The sequence below is a fragment of the Chlorocebus sabaeus genome, chromosome 13, assembly GCF_047675955.1.
Source record: "Chlorocebus sabaeus isolate Y175 chromosome 13, mChlSab1.0.hap1, whole genome shotgun sequence".
NCBI classification, from domain to species: domain Eukaryota; kingdom Metazoa; phylum Chordata; class Mammalia; order Primates; family Cercopithecidae; genus Chlorocebus; species Chlorocebus sabaeus.
In genome coordinates, this window is record NC_132916.1 from 86350910 (window position 1) to 86369672 (window position 18763).

The 18763-nt window shown below is 46.2% G+C and overlaps 1 protein-coding gene across 1 annotated transcript in view; it reads left to right on the plus strand.

Moving 5' to 3' along the window:
• The first annotated feature begins 8393 nt into the window (after positions 1-8393).
• RRAGD (Ras related GTP binding D) overlaps positions 8394-18763 on the plus strand; it is a 37658-nt gene continuing 27288 nt past the window's right edge. The window contains exon 1 of the mRNA XM_008006599.3: positions 8394-8819. Coding sequence (XP_008004790.1) covers positions 8672-8819 — 148 coding nt within the window. The 5' untranslated portion in view covers positions 8394-8671. The remainder of the gene's footprint in view (positions 8820-18763) is intronic.

Below are 18763 nucleotides of genomic sequence, written 5' to 3' on the forward strand. Positions count from 1 at the left end.
TATTTATTTATTTATTTAATTTTTGAGATGGAGTCTTGCTCTGTCACCCAGGCCTGAGTGCGATGGCACAATCTCGGCATACTGCAACTTCTGCCTCCCGGGTTCAAGTGATTCTCCTGCCTCAACCTCCTGAGTAGCTCAGATTACAGGCATGGCGCCACCATGCCCGGTTAATTTTTGTATTTTTAGTAGAGACTAGAGATGGGGTTTCACCATGCTGGCCAGGCTGGTCTTGAATTTCTGACCTCAAGTGATCCACCGCGCTTTGGCCTTCCAAAGTCCTCGGATTACAGGCGTGAGCCACCGCACCCTGCCTAAAAGTTAATTTTTAATAAAAGTCCTATGTAGCAATTCCATCTCACTAGGTTGAGACATTTTTTTGGATAATCACAAAAGTCATCTTTAGTTCATTCATGGCTTGCAGTCAGAAAACTTCATTTATTTACTTCAAAGACAACATGATAGACATCTAAGAAATGGCCAAAATTGCAGGATTAAGAGAGATTGCTCTGTAGCAATACACAGTAACTAGGATGTTAGAAATCTAGGACCCTGATTCACTTCTCACCTCCCAATTCTGTTCCTATCTGGGTCTTACTTATTTTGATAAACAGCATTACCTTACATCCGGTTGCTCAAACCAAATACTTGGGAGCAGTCCTTTCCCCGACCACCCACATTAAATCTGTCAATACATCTTATCTGTTCCACCTCCAAAATTTATCTCAAGTTTATTGACTTCTCTCCCTTTCCACTGTTCTCACTCATTTCTCTCTTACAACTCCAGTGGCCTACCTGTTATTTCTGCTTCCACCTGTAAGTCCCCTACAATCCATTTTTCCCATATCAGCCAGAATATGTTCATCAGTTCATCAGTTATCTACCACTGCAGAACAAATGACCTCAAATCTTCCTTTTTTTTTTTTTTTTTTTTTTAAGACAGAGTCTCTCTGTCGCTCAGGCTGGAGTGCAATGGTGTGATCTCGGCTCACTGTAACTTCTACCCCTCAGGCTCAAATGATTCTCGTGCCTCAGCCTCCCAAGTAGTTGGGACTACAGTTGCGCGCCACCATGCCCAGCTAGTTTATCTGTATTTTTAGTAGAGATGGGATTTTACCATGGTGGCCAGGCTGATCTTGAACTCCTGACAAGTGATCCACCCACCTCAGCCTCACAAAGTGCTAGGACGTCAGCCACTCTGTCCAGCCCACCCCAAATCTTTTTTTTTTTTTTTTTTTTTTGAGATGGAGTTTCACTCTTGTCACCCAGGCTGTAATGCAATGGCACGATTTCAGCTCACTGCAACCTCCACCTCCTGGGTTCAAGTGATTCTCCTGCCTCAGCCTCCTGAGTAGCTGGGACAAGAGGTGCCAGCCACCATGACTGGCTAATTTTTGTACTTTTAGTAGAGACAGGGTTTCACCATTTGGCCAGGCTGGTCTTGAACTCCTGAACTCAGGTGATCTGCCGACCTCGGCCTCCCAAAGTGTTGGGATTACAGGCGTGAGCCACTGCGCCCAGCCACTTAATAATCAAAACAAAAAAACAAGAAACAGTCATTTTATTTGCTCACAATTATATGGGTTAGCTGAGCAGGGCAAGTTCAACTGGAATAGGAAGGCTGTGTTGCATGTAGTGTGGGTTGGACTTTCTCACATGACTGAAGTTTGGGCTGGAGAACCCAAGGTGGTGTCACTCACATGTCTAGCCCCTCAGCGGGGATGGCTGGAACGCTGGGGCCTCATGCTCTGGCATCCTCCAGGACCTCACTATCCGTGGGACTCTCCAGCAGGCTGGCCCAGGATTCTTTCCATATGGCTCAAGGCTCCAAGAAAGCAGCAAGTCCTCTTACAGTCCATTCTCAGAAGTTGCACTATGTCCCTGTCACTTCTACCACATTCTGTTGGTTAAAGCAAGTCACAGGGCCTGCCCAGATTCAGGAGAAGTGGAAACAGAGGGAGAAATGGCAAAGGCCCATTTGCAAAAAGGCATGTGAGGTGAGATGGATGGTTGTGGCCACCTTGGAAACAATCCAACAGAGTGAGCTTGTATTTATTTATGTTTTTAATTTTATTTCTTATTTTTTGAAACAAGGTCTTGCCTTGTTGCCCATACTGGAATGCAGTGGCACTACTGTAGCTCACTGTAACCTCAAACTCCTGGGCTCACGTGATCTTCCCACTTTAGCCTTCTGAGTAGCTGGGACTACAGGCTTACACCACCATGCCCAGCTAATTTTTAATTTTTTTTTTTTTTTTTAGAGGCAGGGTCTTGCTCTGCTGCCCAGGCTGGTCTTGACCTCCTGGCCTCAAGTGATCTTCCTGCCTCTGCTCCCCAAAGTGTTGGGGCTATAGGCATGAGCCACCATACCTGGCCCAGAGTGAGCTTTAAGAAAAGTATACAACACATTTCACCCACCTCCCTCCCTCCCTCCTTCCCTTTCTCTCCTCCCTCCCTCCCTCCGTCCCTCCCTCTCTCCCTCCCTTCCTTCCTTCCTTCCTTCCTTCCTTTTTTTTTTTTGGGTCTTGCTCTGTCACCCAGGCTGGAGTGCTGTGGCACAATTTCAGCTCACTCTGGCCTCCACTTTTTGGTTCAGGTAATCCTCCCACCTCAGCCTCCTGAGTAGCTAGGATTACAGTTGCATGACACCATGCCTGGCTAATTTTTTCTATTTTTTGGTAAAGACAAAGTGTCCTGTGTTGCCCAGATTGGTCAAGAACTCTTAGGCTCAAAAAGATTATGCTGTCTTGGTCCCCCTAAGTGCTGGTATTACAGATGTAAGTCACTGCGCCTAGCCACCTCCCTTCTTAAACTTCTTCAGTGCTTTCAGTGGCACTTAGAATACAATCCAAACTCCCTATCCTGGCTGAAAAAACTGCCTGTCCCTTGTGCCTGCCATCCTCCTGCTCTTTCATTACATTGGCCCTTTTTTTCCTCCAACACCAAACCCTGCCCCTTCTTGGTTTTTTCAGTTGCTAAAAACAGCCGTTCCTCGGAAACACTCTTCATCCTGACTTTCATTTTGCTCTCTCCTTCTCCTGGTCAGCTAAAATGTCACATTTTTAGAGAGGTCTTCTCTGGCTACCCCATCAAAATCAGCCTCCTTCCCTCACCCTCAGCTACTCTTTCACCTCTCTGTTTTTTTCCTTCAAACCACAGATCTGAAAATTCCATCTTATTCATTTTCTTTCTTTAAAAGATGTTCATCAACTGTTAAAGTGACGAAGTTATAAAATATAATCTCTGTAATGGTTATGAGTATGTCTACACATTTAAAGACCAAATGTTTCCCTCTAGAGAGAACTGGGGGGCTGTAGGTCAAGAGAGAGAGAAACTAGCTTTTCATTGGATATTCTTTTGTGTTGTTGGACTATTTTACCATGTGCATGTTTTTTAAATTGTAAAACATTTTAATAAGATCTCTTTCATGAGGGATTGCCTCTCAAAAATTATTCAATAATTTTTAATGATTTCATTAGATCATCAAACGTCTTAGGTGAACTGGAGGCTGTGAGCTGCCCTCTTTAGAAATTTGTTTGGCTTCCCTGGGTTAGAATGAGTCCAGCAGGATTCTGTAGAAGGCTCTTTCCTTTGCTTGCTTCAAGAGAGGATGAATAGCTTTAAATACATATTTAAAAAGAAAGCGTGAAAAGCTTTCAGCATGTGAATCCCAGGAACCAGGCACAACGCCATGAGATGCCTCAAAATACCCTAAGATGCAGGATGCAGGCTGTATTTAATTGCTTGCCCTATTCAGAACTGCAATTACTCTGCCTACATTGTACAGGTTTCTTTTAAATAGCTCTCATATTCCTTGTCATCACAAGACATCTAACTGGTAACAGCAAAATAATTCACTGAAATTAGGAAACAAACTTCTTGCCTTTAAAATTCAAATTTTCAAGCCAAAGTACACTTGGATTTTACACATTGGCTTAGCATACAGTATAGAAATAACATAAACCAGAAAGGGTACTAAATCACTTGCCATTTGTCTTCCTAGTAAAAGGAATGATGACAATCCACAATTGTATTATAACAAGAAGTTTTCGTTCTTTTGTTGGTTAGGAAGTTTTCCAGTTTTTTTTTCCTTTTTTTTTCCCTTTCCTCTCAGTGTATCCTGCAAATTAAATCTGGCTGAGGCAACAGATCTATTTTTTGAGTGTCTATATGAGCTTTGCTTCTTAGGAGATTGGGAGCAGTTCATCACTTCCCTTCTACCCTTTTCAGTTCAATGGCTTTATGTAGAGTTTAGCCTTAGGCCATTAAATAGGACTAAAGCAGGGGTGTCCAATCTTTTGACTTCCCTGGGCCACATTGGAAGAAGAAGAAGAGTTAATTGTCTTGAGCCACATATAAAATATACTAACACTAATGACAGTTGATGAGCTAAAAAAAAAAATAGTAAAAACATCTCATAATGTTTTAAGAAAATTTATGGATTTGTGTTGGGCTGCTTTCAAAGCCATCCTGGGCCACGGGGTGTATAAGCTTGGACTAAGGTTTCGTGTCAGGCTGAGTTCCAAAGTAGTTCCTCCATCCATTCTGTGCAGTACCTTGTTTAACTTGTTTTTTCTTATCTATAAAGTAGAGGGGATGATATCACATTCTTAAAGGGAATATTTTAAAGTTCATATTATCTTGGAACAGTGCCTCCTCATTTGTAGAAAATCTCAGTAAATGTTAGCTGGCTAAATTTTAATGGGTAATAGACAAAGCTCTTCTTTCATGATGCTAAAAATGCCTAAAAGTTAAGAGGTTTTTGTTTTTTTTTTTTTAGAAGGAAAAGTTAGTTTAAATAAAATAAGCATTTAGTCATCGTGATATTGTAGTCTCTTCAGATCTCAGGCAGTCTTGGACAGATGAAGGCCTAAGACTTATGCTCTTTTTGCATGTCAGCTCATTCCTAGTTGCTGTCTTATAGCTAACACTTCATATTTACCCACACTGTGGCATTTCTCAAGGTTTGGAGCAAGTAGAAAACTTGGCTGCTATTTCTTCTTGAAGTTTCTCTTAGAAATAGGCTAGATCTGTGTGAAGAACCATATACTATCTTCCTCCCTTCTTCCCACCCTTCTTTTCTTCTTCCCTTCCTCCCTCCCTTCCTTCCTTCTCTCCTTCTTTTCTTTCTCCCCTCTCTCTTTCTTTCCATAAGCATTTATTAAGCACCTGTCAAGTATAAGGCATGGTTACATACTTGCCATGGTTACATACAACAGCAAAAACCATGGGTAGCCCAGAGACAAATCCTCACATTCTTCGGAGCGCTCTCCCGGGGAGACATCCCTAGACATAGGCTGAGCTCCAGTCCAGAGAGGCCAAGGCAGCAGCCAATTCACTGAGCAGATCCCACGCTGAGTGTCTTAAAGGCTTTCAGGGTTCTTGTAGTTTTTTTTTCAGTTTTTATTTAAATTCAGAAAGATTCTACACACATGATTTTTTAAATTCAAGAACTTCTATTTCTAGGATATTTTCAACATATCTCTTCTTTGAAAGCTGACAGTACTGAAATGATGTCAGCAAAAGAAAAAAGCAATCAAAGCTTTTCCTGTTCTGTTCAACTATACATTTCTGAAATGGTAGTAAATTAGAATATCTTAAATCTGTATGTGACTCTTTTATCTAGCTTGGGGTAGAATATAATTGAGGATTTGACTTCTACTGATTTTTTTGTGGGATTTTATTCTATTCTTAAGAATGGTCCAGGCCGGGTGTGGTGGCTCATGCCTGTAATCCCAGCACTTTGGGAGGTCGAGGTGGGTGAATCACCTGAGGTCAGGAGTTCGAGACCAACCTGGCCAACATGGTGAAACCCTGTCTCTACTAAAAATACAAAAATTAGTTGGGTGTGGTGGTGCATGCCTGTAGTCCCAGCTACTTGGGAGGCTGAGGCAGGAGAATCGCTTGAACCCGGGAGGCAGGGGTTGTAGTGAGCTGAGATCATGCCACTGCACTCCATCCAGGGTGATAGAGTGAGACTCTATGTTAAAAGAAAGAAAAAAAAAAAAAGAATGGTCCAATTCTTAAGTATCTTGGAGTGTGCCACAATCTACTGTTTCCTTCTAAGATCTCTCTTCTTGGGGAAGTTAGAGGATCATCAGACATTTCTGTCTTTTCTGGTCCAGAGGCACAGTGGGGCTGTTGGATTATGACCTGCCCTTTCCTGATCCCTTGGGTCCATGGGGCATACACACTTGGCTACCTGCCCAGGAATGCCCTATACATCTGAGTCTGGGTTGACCTTGGACAATCTTCTAGGATCTCCCAAACTGTTATTTGCAGTTTGAATCAGGCCAGTTCAAAGGCCTCTTGAGGCTGGTGGGCTAGCTATAGGCTAGCTGAAAGTCCTCAGCCACACTCTGGGAGGCCCTCCTCCCTGAGGTTTCCTTTGATGGAAGGGATGAAAATAGGCTAGGAAAATTACTCCTAGGAAATGAGCTTTGTAAGTACCTGAGATTTTTTCCCCCTCATTTAATCTTCCTAATAATCCTTACAAGGAGTGATATTCTATTGATAAGCAATCAAGTTTAGAAGGGCTTAAGTAACTTGCCTCTGATGGGAGTAAGTAGTGCCTGCTTGTGTTGGTGATGTTCCTTGCACCTCACCCCACCCTGGGACCCACTCCCTGCCCTCCCTAACCAAGCTCTGTCCTGGACTAGGTTCCAGGCTCCCTTGCCTTCTGGCTACCAGATGGGTTTGGCCAATGGGAGACCCAGGAGGGTGGAGGGAGGATGGATGGAGAGAGAGAGAGAGGTCAGGATATTTCTTTGCTCTCTTCTTGATGTGAGGCAATACTGGCAACAGCAGCTTCCTCATCAGTTACAGCTCCTGTTTTGCGGCCCCTCTCCAGGACTATAGCTCCCTTCCTTCACTCCTGTAAATTTAGGGGTGGTATTTTCTTCCCACTATTGCTAATACCCGCATTGATTCCCTGAACTCTTTCTACACCCCTGTAAATTGTTCCTTCACTTGAAGGCTTCATTTTGCACGTACCATCTATTTAATCCTGGGAAGGACCTTAACTGATACAGTCATACCAAATTATAGTGCCTGCCTCCCTTGGAAAATCTCAGGACCTTTCCAATTAGAAGCAGCCTCCTTCTGGAAAGTGTCTGCATCCACTTTCTACATTCAGAAATTTTAAAAATCCAGGACATGAGTCATGATTTGGTAGACTGCGAGCTCTTTCAGGGCAGGAACACGGCCCTGAGCATTCTTGGACCCCCTACTTAGCCCAGCCCCAGGCATATAGGAGGTGGTTAATAAATGTTTCGTATGGAGGTTAGCACCCTTGGGCCCTGAGAGTCTCCTGCCCGAGCTTCTTCCCGCCGGTTCTGCACCGCTCCACCGGCTGAGCTGCTGGCACCTGTAGGAGCTGGATCATGATGCTGACCAGCCGGTTTTTTCTTATTGTACTCCACAGAAGGAAGTTCATCCACGTGATTTTTTGCAGTACCCAGAAAGGGTGGGTACAGTGTGTTCCGTGGTGAAAAGCTTGTGAAGGAGGAATGCAGGTTTTAGAGTCTCACTCCACGTTGCTGCTATTCCTATTTGAGAATTGCCCCCCCACCACCGCCACTCCCCTACTCCCACAAAAGCCTTGAAATATTTTATTTATGTGGGATTACAGTCTATGCAACAATGAGACATGAGGAGGTGGCCATGAATAGCCCCTGAGTGTGTTATACACTGAGACCTTTTCCAAAAGGCTGCAGAGGAATTATTTAGTCTAAGCAGCCAGGAGTCATGTGATTTCTTCAGAAACATTTACATCTGGGTAGGCCTGCTTTTTGAATATTCTTGGTGGGAAGCACTTTGAACCATAAAGGCACACTAAAAGACAATTGCTATGGAGACTGCGCCTCCACTGTGCATTTATCTGAGTTCTCCGCCTGGGGCTCTTGAGCGTCCACAAGGTGTCCTGGGCACGCTGCTCTGGGGTGGGGGATCTGGGCGCGCCACAGTGTTGGGAGGCCACCCACTTGGGACCTTAGCTCGGGACTGTAAGCAGGAGGCATCCGCCCACGGTATGGGCTCTACGGGTGTGTGTGCGTGTGGGAGTGGGACGACGGGGGGACATTCAGGGTGTGCGGCGCCCCCTCCCCCGCCTCTGCGGGGACCACGTGAAGAAGCTGCGCGTGGGGGCCCCTGGCGCGCAGCCGCGGTGGGTGACGGCGCGGCGTCCCGGGGGCCCCGTGTACTGGGCGTGTGTCTGCGTGTGAGTGTCTGGGAGGGTGCAGGGGCCCCGCGCCTCCCTGCTCTCCTCGTGCGTGTGCGTGTGTGTCCTCGGCCCAGCGCCCCGCCGAGTGGTGCCCGCGGCCGGGCGGGCGCGCGCCCGTGCGGGGTGTGTATGTGAGTGTGTGACAGTGTGTGTCAGGTGACTCGGGTCACGCAGTCTCTCTCTCTCTCTCCTCGGGGAGGAACTGCCGCGCTCCGGCTGACTCCTCCGCCGGCAGGCGGGGCGGGGGAGGGGGCTTCGGGCGCGCTGGGAACCGCGGGACCCGGACCTGGGCGCCGCCCGCTGGGGGACGCGCGGCCCCCGCTTCCGCCGGCCCCTGCCGAGCTCTAGACAAACCTCTGCTTCAGAAATAGGCTGCGGACGGCCGGCTAGGAGGCTTGGCCCCCACCCCGGGACCCCCGCCGTCCCCGGGCCGGCCGGCCGGTGGGCGCGATGAGCCAGGTGCTGGGGAAGCCGCAGCCGCAGGACGAGGACGACGCGGAGGAGGAGGAGGAGGAGGATGAGCTGGTGGGGCTAGCGGACTACGGAGACGGGCCCGACTCCTCGGACGCGGATCCGGACAGCGGCACAGAGGAGGGAGGTGAGCGCCCGGCCCCCGCGTCCTCGGCTGGCGCCCCTTTCCTCCCCTTGGCATCTTCCCGCCCCCAGCCCGGCAGTGCGCTGGTCACAGACTTGGAGGGGGTCCAGGGGAGCGGAGTTGAGGGGCTGGGGTGGGGAGGGACGCCAGAAGCGTGACCTCGAGCTGCCAAATGAGGGAGCGCGGTGCTGGTGGCGGAGGGGTAACCAGGATCGGTGGAAAAGGGGAAGGAGGGAGGAAGCGTCTGGGCCGGAGGAGCGCGCGCTTCTGCCCCTTTCAGAGCCGGTGCCTCCCGCGCCCCTCACCCCAAGTTCTCCGCAGCGTCTGGTGGTTGGGGAGGGGAGGGGACCACGGGCGCGTCCTGGGACCTCTCTCCCTGAACGGTGCTGTTGAAGCCAGGGTCAGATGTCGTGGCTAAAAAAAGGCAGCCGGCGGCAGCGTGACTGGCAGGGTCGTCGGCAGCTGCGGGTGTCAGTCTCGCCCCGCGTCGCCGCAGGAGGGGTCCACCCAGGTGTTGGCTGGGGAGACCCGCGGGGCGGCGGGGGGATGCTCGCCAAGCTGTTCTGGGAGTCGCCCAGTGGCCGCAGGTTTCCCGGGATCCACGCAAACACCGTTGTCAGGACACCTTATCTGCTCTCGGTATCACCACCTGGACATGGCAGTGCCTGCCCGGGAGTGAGCGCGCGGCGGGGGAATTCTTTGCCATTGAAGCAAACTCTTTTTCCTGTTCTAGAAGCGGGTTTTAGCAGTCGTTCAGCTTGTGGGGGCTTCCTGCGTTTTCTTAAGGTCTAAGGAAGTTGAGAGCCTTTTGGTATTCCAGAAAGGTTAAACTTTGTTTAGTTTCCCTCAGAAGTGAGCAAAAGTTCCTTTATTGTAAGGTCACTTGCAAAGGTCAATAGAAAACGGCTGTTAAACATGATGTTATTCTTAGTGAAACTTGTATGCATCCAAGAGAAGGAACTAACTTTAATGTTTCACACTGAAGAAATCGTGTGAGAGATACAAGTACCTTTGTGACTATTGATTTTTAAAGAACTTTTATTGAGAATTCACTGAACTTATTTTAAATTCTCTATACAAAGCTTTTCTCACGAGGGTAGTTTCATTATTCTACATCTGGCAGGCACGACTTTCAATGAATCAGAAAGGAAATAAAGTTAACTATGCCTTGCAGCTGGTAGATGAGAAAGCAGCCTTCCCACTATGAAAACACTTTTTCATAGTATTTTCTCTCTTGGATGATTTGTGCTGATTCCTCATTTGCTTAAACTGATGTGTGCACCTTTGTGCTTTCTGTCTTCTGCACTCCCGGTAATTGGTCTTACCGTTGAGCACCAGGCCACATTTTTGTAGATAAAGCCTTTCAGCCCTTTTATTGGAGTCTCTAGAGCTACCTTCCGTAATTAAATTGTTCAGTCGCCTCATTATTATTCAAATTCCGTTTGTTAGCTCCTCCCAGATTCTTAGAAGACTCCAGAGAGATGCAGAATAGGGATGTATTAGCAAGGTATTTGAAATGGTGGACACAGTAGGGTGTGTGTGGGATTCTCTTTTTTAAAAAAGAAAAACAGTGGGGGGTGGAGGGGCCGTATCCAGGCGGGAAAGCCCTGTAATTTGATACTGTCCTGAGGCCTGGAGGGTCCAGAAAAAGTACTGGACCCCTCGTTTATTCTGCAGTTCTTTAAGTGGGCACTTTTAAAATTTGATTTGGGGACTTGAAATTGAAGTGAAATTAAAACCCTGCTTGAGGGACGGGATTCCCGGAACAAAGGGCTTTCCCAGAGCCCAGACTTCCAGGCTCCTTAGCTGTTAACCTAAAGGCAAACTTGCCTGTAACTGATTTTTGGTGACTTGCATAATAAAATCCTTCTGAATGAGCTCTTGGGATCAGCTTGGGATCTTGCTATGAAAGGATTAAATGTATTTATATCGTGAGAAAAGCAACATGTTTGCTCGGCAAACTTTGCTTAAGCCTGGTTTCTGTCCACCTGGGCCTGCTGTGGATAGGTGGTCTGCTCAGATTTCCTCCATTATATTTTGACCTCTGTTCTTTCCAGATTTTCCTGGCTTTGACTTTCCGGTCTAGGCCTTGATGCAGAATCTCTGTCAGAACATTTGCTCTCTAGTGGCAGACAGGCTCCTCAGTCAGCAATTCCAGCGAGGACTGTTCCTGATGGCTGTCAGGCCGGCTGATATGGTCTGGGGAGTGGGGTTTGGGAGGGGGAGGTTGGGAGTTGTGACTTCCCTTCCTGTGCGCTTCAAAAGGCTGATTCACGTGTTGCATTATAATCTTGTTTTATTTTTGGTAAAATTTACATTTACCGGTGAAACCCCATCTCTACTAAAAAAAAAAAAAATACAAAAAAAAAAAAGAAAAAATTAGCTGGCCATGGTGGTGCACGCCTGTAATCCCAGCTACTCAGGAGGCTGAGGCAGGTGAATCGCTTGAACCTGGCAGGCGGAGGTTGCAGTGAGCCGAGATTGCACCATTGCACTCCAGCCTGGGCAACAGAGCAAGACTCCATCTCAAAAAAAAAAAAAAATTTACATTTACCTACTCTCAAACTTAAGAAGTAGAATGTAGGGAAAAAAAGGACCTATTCTGAGAAAAGATGTACTTTGAACCACTAGCAAAGCATTTCTCTAATGGACCCCTCTCCTCTTTCCCCTTCCTAATAGCTTGGTTTAGTGCCTGCACTTAGTGGAGACCTGGGGCTTTTCCCACTAAGCTCAGAAATCTACCCTGGCAGGTGGGAGGCTGAGGGTGGGATGTGGGACCAACTAGTCTTGCCAGTTAAGTTGCAAAGCAATTTATCAGGAGCTGTGCAAGAGAAGCGGACTGAAGGTGGCTATGTAATGCAGTTTTCATTTCCCTCAGTCTGTGGGACTTATAAAGGAACCTCTGATCTTATTTTTAAACCAAGTGCGCCTTGTAAGTTTTACCACATTGTACTAAGTTTGAAAACATAGGGCAACTAAGGTGAGACTTAAATTGCACTTCTCTGGCTTCCACTCCATATTTTATTCATGAATAGCAAAAGTGTTCTCAGGCACATTAGTTCTGTTAGGGCAGATTTGGGCACCTCTCAACCTTGCTTTCATGGTAGTTAATTACAGGTAAGGTGAGTCTCACCTTCAATCCCCACACTCCAGATAAAACTCCCAGAGGGGAGGCAATGGTTAGGCCGTTAAAAACAATTGCACCAAAAATAATGATTATTTTTAGATTCATGGACTTTAAATCTTTTAATAAATCACTGTGCTTTAAAAACTATAATAACAAGGAAAGCAATTGCAAGATCATATTTAATCAGAAAGTAAAATTGTTTTCCCCCCAAAACCCCTCCCATTTTTTAGGAGAAACTTGGTTTAATGTAGCTGTTCACCCACAGTCCGGTGAAGTTTAGTCTTTGTCTTCATAGCAGCCTGTGCACACCCTTAGGGTCTGAAGAAGTGACTGTGTGTAGGTTTCTGGAGGCATGAAAGATCCAGGGTCTTCCTTCCTGAAGGATGTAGATGGGGTGAATCCAGCAATTCATATGTATTAATCATTGGTTCATTAATGTCAGCTTTTTGTGGGGAAGGGACTGGGTCTCTCTATGTTGCCTGCGCTGGTCTCGGACTTGTGGGCTCAAGCAATCCTCCTGCTTCAGCCTCCCAAGTAGCTAGGATTATAGGCATGCATGACTGCATGGCTTTTTCCTAAAATATTTAAAAATTATTAGTGATTTCACCTTTTCATTGTTCCTTGGAAGTAGAGATAATGATTATACTGATACTGAAATCATGGCCCAGAGATACCAGGGGACTTTTCTACTGCCCTATCATGGGCTAGAAGTGAGCGAAGTTTAGAAGAGGATCAAGTGTGTTGAAATGTAAGCCCCTTTTCTTCTAATTCTGCCTTATCGGAAAAGAGCTGGGTTGACTACAGCTTTGGACACAGCTTGTCTCTTGGATTTCCTTCTGGCCCTGGAAATACAGAAGAGTTGGAACAGATGAAACTATGGAATAGTTTAACATGATGTGATCAAAGTTAAACTTTAGGTAAATACTTGTTTGAATGCCTGTATTTAGAGAGTATCTTTTTATATCAGGCGTTTTATAAACCTCTGTCAGTGATTCACGGCATCAGAGAATACTAACTCTCTACTTTTATTAGCGATCTCCTCCATTTTAATACTAGACAGAGGGTAGTCTAATGGAAACAGGAGGCACAAACAACAAGTTCTGGATAAGAGCCGATGGCTTTGGGTTTGAGAGATCATCTTTTGTCTTTCAAAGATAACTGAGTCTGCCCCAGGTTCACCACCTGTGTTATTCAATCCTCCCCCAGCCCATAGCAAATGCTGGTGACAATCAATTTCACTTTTAGCATAGCCACTTCATTCCTGCTCATTTTCTTCTTTCTTTCCTTCTTTTGAGATGGAGCCTCACTCTGTTGCCCAGGTTGGAGTGCAGTGGTGTGATCTTAGCTCACTGCAACCTCTACCTTCTGGGTACACGTGATTCTCCTGCCTCAGCCTCCCTAACAGGTGGGATTGATTACAGGTGCCCACCACAACGCCCAGCTAATTTTTGTATTTTTAGTAGAGATGAGGTTTCACCATCTTGGGCAGGCTGGTCTTGAACTCCTGACCTCAAGTGATCTGCCTGCCTTGGCCTCCCAAAGTGCTGGGATTACAGGCATGAGCCACCGCACCAGGCCTCTTCTTTCTTTCTTCTCTACCTCCTTTATTCTTTTGGTATTTATTTTTTTAAAAAATATTTTTTGCTCTCCCTCCTGTGCCACAGCCTTAGAGCTCTCTTGTAATGGCCTTTCCTAGTTCTGCTGTGACACTCAGAAGACAAAAAGTGTTTTCACTTCTGGGCTACAGGGTCCAGGGTGCTTGCTGGTCGACCTTCTCCTCTTGTGGTCCTCCGAGAAAGACTTCGGCTCCGTTTCTCAGTGTGTAAAGTAGAGGACTGCGTAAAGCCAACCTTAGTGCACTCTCAAAGTGATGGTTAAAAAGTTTGTAAGAAGGCACATTAGTAAATCAGAACATATTAGTGAAACGGGAAAAGTTCCCTTGTCCCCCTCGCAGGGTGTGTGATGGGGGTCTGGCTTGATTCTTCAGTGCTCTGCTCCTCAAACCTCTAGGGGAGCACACAGATGGGCAGGCTATGGGGCTCCAACCCCACGGCAGTGTCTAGGGGTGGATGTTTACAGCTCCTGAAGCCCCAGTGGGCATGTGTTACAGGGTGCTCTTTTAGTTTTGCTGTCTATGGGCTTGTGTTAACCAGCTCAGTCAGACCCTCTACCTTGTCACAAGGACAGAGTGCTTTCTGTATCCTGGGTTCTTGCCTGGAGTACCGGAAGAATCGGATCACACCTGGGCTTGGAGAATGAGTGCAAGACTTTATTGAGTAGAAGTAGCTCTCAGCAGATGGGGGAGCCAGAAGAGAGATGGTTTTCCCCTGGAGTCAGGCAGTTGTTTTCTGACTACTCTGGCCAACCTGGTGTGCTTCCAACGTCCTCTCGACGTCTAGCCGCTTGAATCTTCTTCCACCCATCCACTCCTCTTGATTTCCAGCCACTTGTGTGTTCCTCCACTGATGTGCTCCTCTCGATGTCCAGCTGCTTCTGTGTCTGCCTCGCTAGGCTCTTGGGTTTTTATAGGCACAGGATGGGGATGTGGCAGGCCAGGGTGGTCTTGCAACATTTGGGCTGGAAATGCCTGACCTCACCTAGGCCTGTCGGGGTGCAGCCCTAGCCAGGGACCACGCCCTCCTCTCTACCTGGCACTTCCCTTCTCCCTTCCAAATCATTTAAAGGGACCACACCCTTCCCTTCCCAGCACTCCCCTTATCGTTAGGACTGCTACTGAATACATATGTTAAGGAAATATTCATATGTGGTATTTATCATGTTTTTAAGTTATCTGCCAGTGTGATTTGAGAGGATTTCATATTTAGTTTTCATGCATAAATAAAAGAATCACCTTCAAAAATCTTTATGCCTTTGAAAAAATATGTGTTCTGTTTGCATTTAATTTTCCCTGCTAAGTAGTTAATCAAATGGACGGTGAATCTTCATGATTTTTGCATAGCTCTTGTTAGTAGTAGTATTATTATTCATATGATTCATTCCCACTTGGGTTAGAATTTGTTTTTGAACTCCTGGGTCTTGAATGTGTAAGTAGTTCCATTGATCAACATAAGCTCCAGAAATTTAAAGGAGCCACAGAGAAAGTTGCAAATAGAAACACACTAGAGGTCTTTCCTAAAACCGTAAGCACATAGAGGCTTAAGCCTTTGTTGATCCCACAGAATACTAATAGCGAAGAAATTCTAATTTTCCCTTAAGGTTGAATGAGCCTCTTACTATAGTCACATTCCACTGAAGACCCTCTTGTTGCCTAGGCTTGGAGTGGGAAAAAAGGAAGGGGAATGAGTGTGTGTGTTTGTGTGTCTGTGTATGTGTCCTTGTGTGCCTGTGTGTGTGTCCATGTGTATGCTGATAGAGGAGGAAAGGAAGGCTCATGGGCAAGGGGACATGTATGGGGTCACATAGCTAGTAGATAGAGAGCTGGGACTTGAACCCTAGTCTGACACTAACACCGTGCTTTTTCAGCCATTCCACTTGCCATCACTTCGCCACTACGTTATCTTAATTCTTGCATTAAATAGTTTATTTTCCTGTTTTGAGCCTGTTCAAAGATGCTACCTCTCAGAGAACTCTCCTTAATTATAATAGTTCTCAATCGTATAATGCACTAGAATTTGTGAAGTGCGTTTCATATGATATCTCATTCTTCCTGGAAAGACCCTTGAGCTTAGGATGGCAGGGCCAACCTTAAGAGCTGTGTAAGGAGGTGAACATTGGCTTTCAATTCCCATTTTCCTGATTTCTGGTTTCTTCTTCGTTGTAAGCATTCCTAACCCTCAGATCAGTCAGGCACGGTCCCCAGGCAGCCCTGTTGTACTCAAAGCACTAATCCATCTTTTTCTCCCTTCTTTTTCTATTTACTAAGGCCTGTTGGTTTTTGACAGGGCTCTGCTGGTTACTGGATAATTCCGGATTAAGTGATTAGCCTTCAGGTATTAAAGATTGATATGGCCCAATTTGATGACCCCTCCCCATAGTGCTGTTCCTTGGGTGATTGAATTTCCTGGGGTCTACAGCAGTCCAGTTTGAAGGCTGGGCTCTTTGGGCAATCTGGGTATTGATAGCACCGAGTGTAGGAGATATGAGGTCTATTTGGTGTCCCTGACCACAGTAAATAAACCTTCACCTAGGCATAAAGCTGATCCTCTTGATACCCAGTTCCAAGTGCTGATCTGGGCCAAAGTCAGACATGAAGTTTCTTTTTAAAGCTTCAGTTAATTTAGCCTCAAATTCTGCTCAGTCACTTTCACGTAATCATCTCAACAAACATCTATTGAGTGTTTGCTGTGGGTAAGCACTGCGGCCTCAGTTTGTTTTAACAACAATTTTAATTTTGTTAAGTTACAAACTGCAAAATCATGTGTTCATATTTTTCTGTACTTTGTGTTACACAGGCTATTGAGCCCAAATGTTAGACTAATAGGAATACAGCCCCCTTTGGAATATAATATTAAAATTTTATAGAAAGGCAGAAGTTGCTTACCAATACCTAATACCCCTTCAAATGGCAACTGTTTTTTATTCTTCAAGTATGTGTGTAATAACCCATATGGGAAAAATGGCAAAAGGCCACATTGGTGTTTTCTGAATATAGAGAATAAAGATTTAAATCAAGAAGTTGTCAGGCGCAGTGGCTGATGCCTGTAATCCCAACACTTTGGGATGCCAAGGTGGGAGGATTGCTTGAGCCCAGGTGTTCAAGACCAACCTGGGCAACATGGCGAGACCCTGCTTCTAACTACCACCCCCCCGCCTGAAAAAAATTAAAAAATTAAAAAATTAGCCAGGTATGGTGGAGGCAGTGTGTCCTCGCTACTTGGGAGGCTGAGGCAGGAGGATCACTTGAGCCCAGGAGTTTGAGGCTGCAGTGAGCTGTGATTGAGCCACTCACTGAATTCCAGCCCGAGTGACAGAGTGAGACCCTCTCTCGCCAAAAAAAAAAAAAAAAAAAGAAAAAAAGAAAAAGAAAAACCAATCAAGAAGTCCGTTATCATCCATGGCCATACACACACACACCCCCCCACACACACACAGCTATATTATAATGTATATATCCCCAGGTAAAGACCACTTTGTTGCCTTATAATATTCCACAGACATAAAGGTTCTCAATGCCTGGATGTTCCCTAAGTACCTTTGAATTGGTACTTTATGTCTTGACAGGTTTTTAAAATGTCATTATGGTAAAAGCACCTAACATGAGATCTGCCTTAAGTTTTTAAGCATACAATATGCTATTGTAGGTACCCTGTTGTATATTAGATCTCTAGAGCTTACTCAGCTTGCTTGACTGAAACATCATGGCCATTGATGAGTACCTGCATGGGAGGCGTCATTGACATTTGTAAAGGATGAGTGTTACCACCTTGAGACATGACACTGTGTGCTATGTAGGCAGTCAGTAAATGGCAACCGCTGGTTGATGGGAGGTTGGAGTGGGTTAGTTTTTGAGCTGTGGTCAAGGCTAAAACTCCTCAAACATGTCCTCACTTTCACCCAACGAGGTCGGGGGAAAAGGACCATCAGGCATCGGCTAGCTCAGCAGCCTCCATTCCCTGCTTCAAGCCTGTCACATTCTTACCTCCCTTCTGAGGCCCTGGGTCCTTTCCCAACGTAAGCTGCAGGCCAGCAAGCCCCTCAGACTCAACAAGTTCAAATACTTTTTCAGCTTCGTCCCCCTAACCTTCTTGGTGAATGGGCTGCCAGGTCAGGAACCCAGGGCTTCTGTCTCCTTTGTCCCCCATGCCTAATGTGACACGGATTTGAGCTCACAAGTCCATTTCTTCTGCCTGTTTCCACAGCCTGTGCCTTAGTTCTTTGTCATTCATGTTCTAGAACAACCTCCTAATTCCATCCTGGCTCCCGCAAGGGAGTGTTTCTGGAGTGAACTTAATGAAATGTAAATCACATTAATCTCCTCTTAAAATCCTTAGTGATTTCCAGGCCGGGCTTGGTGGCTCACGCCTGTAATCCCAGCACTTTGGGAGGCGGAGGCTGGCGGATCATGAGGTCAGGAGTTCAAGACCAGCCTGGCCAACATGGTGAAACCTCGTCTCTACTAAAAATACAAAAATTAGCCAGGCGTGCTGGTGCGTGCCTGTAATCCCAGCTGCTCGAGAGGCTGAGGCAGGAGGATTGCTTGAACCTGGGAGGTGGAGGTTGCAGTGAGCTGAGATTGCGCCACTGCACTCTAGCCTGGGCGACAGAGCAAGACTCTGTCCCCCTCTCCCCCCTAAAAAATTCTGAGGATTTCCTCAATGCTTTAGGGTAAAATCCAGACATCCCAGCATCACACTCCTGAGCTAGCCAGTCACCTCTCCATCAACCAATTTCTTCAAAGATATGTACTGAACTCACGCCATGTGCTACCTTATATTTTGCCTGTGCATATGTGAGAGAGACAAACAAAAAACAAGTAAACAAACAGGAAGACAAACGTACTAAAGATGGACTATTAATAGTAATAAGGACTATTAAAAAGGCACAGGGTTATGGCCCAGGAAGTGATAGTGCCTGATTTAGCAGTGGGGGTGACATTGCAGCTGGGCTGAACTGGAGAAGGAGCTCTTTTAGGTGGGGGGAAGAGCAAGGTGAGACCCTGAGGTGAGGAACCTTCTGAAAGGCCAGTGTTGCTGGAGGAGAGGGAACAAGTGGAGAAGATGAACCAGGCATGGGTGCGGGGGAAAAGAAGGCATTTGGATTTTATTCTAAATGCTGTGGGGGGCCGGGCAAGGTGGTTCACACCTGTTATCCCAGCACTTTGGGAGGCTGAGGCAGATGGATTACCCGAGGTCAGGAGTTC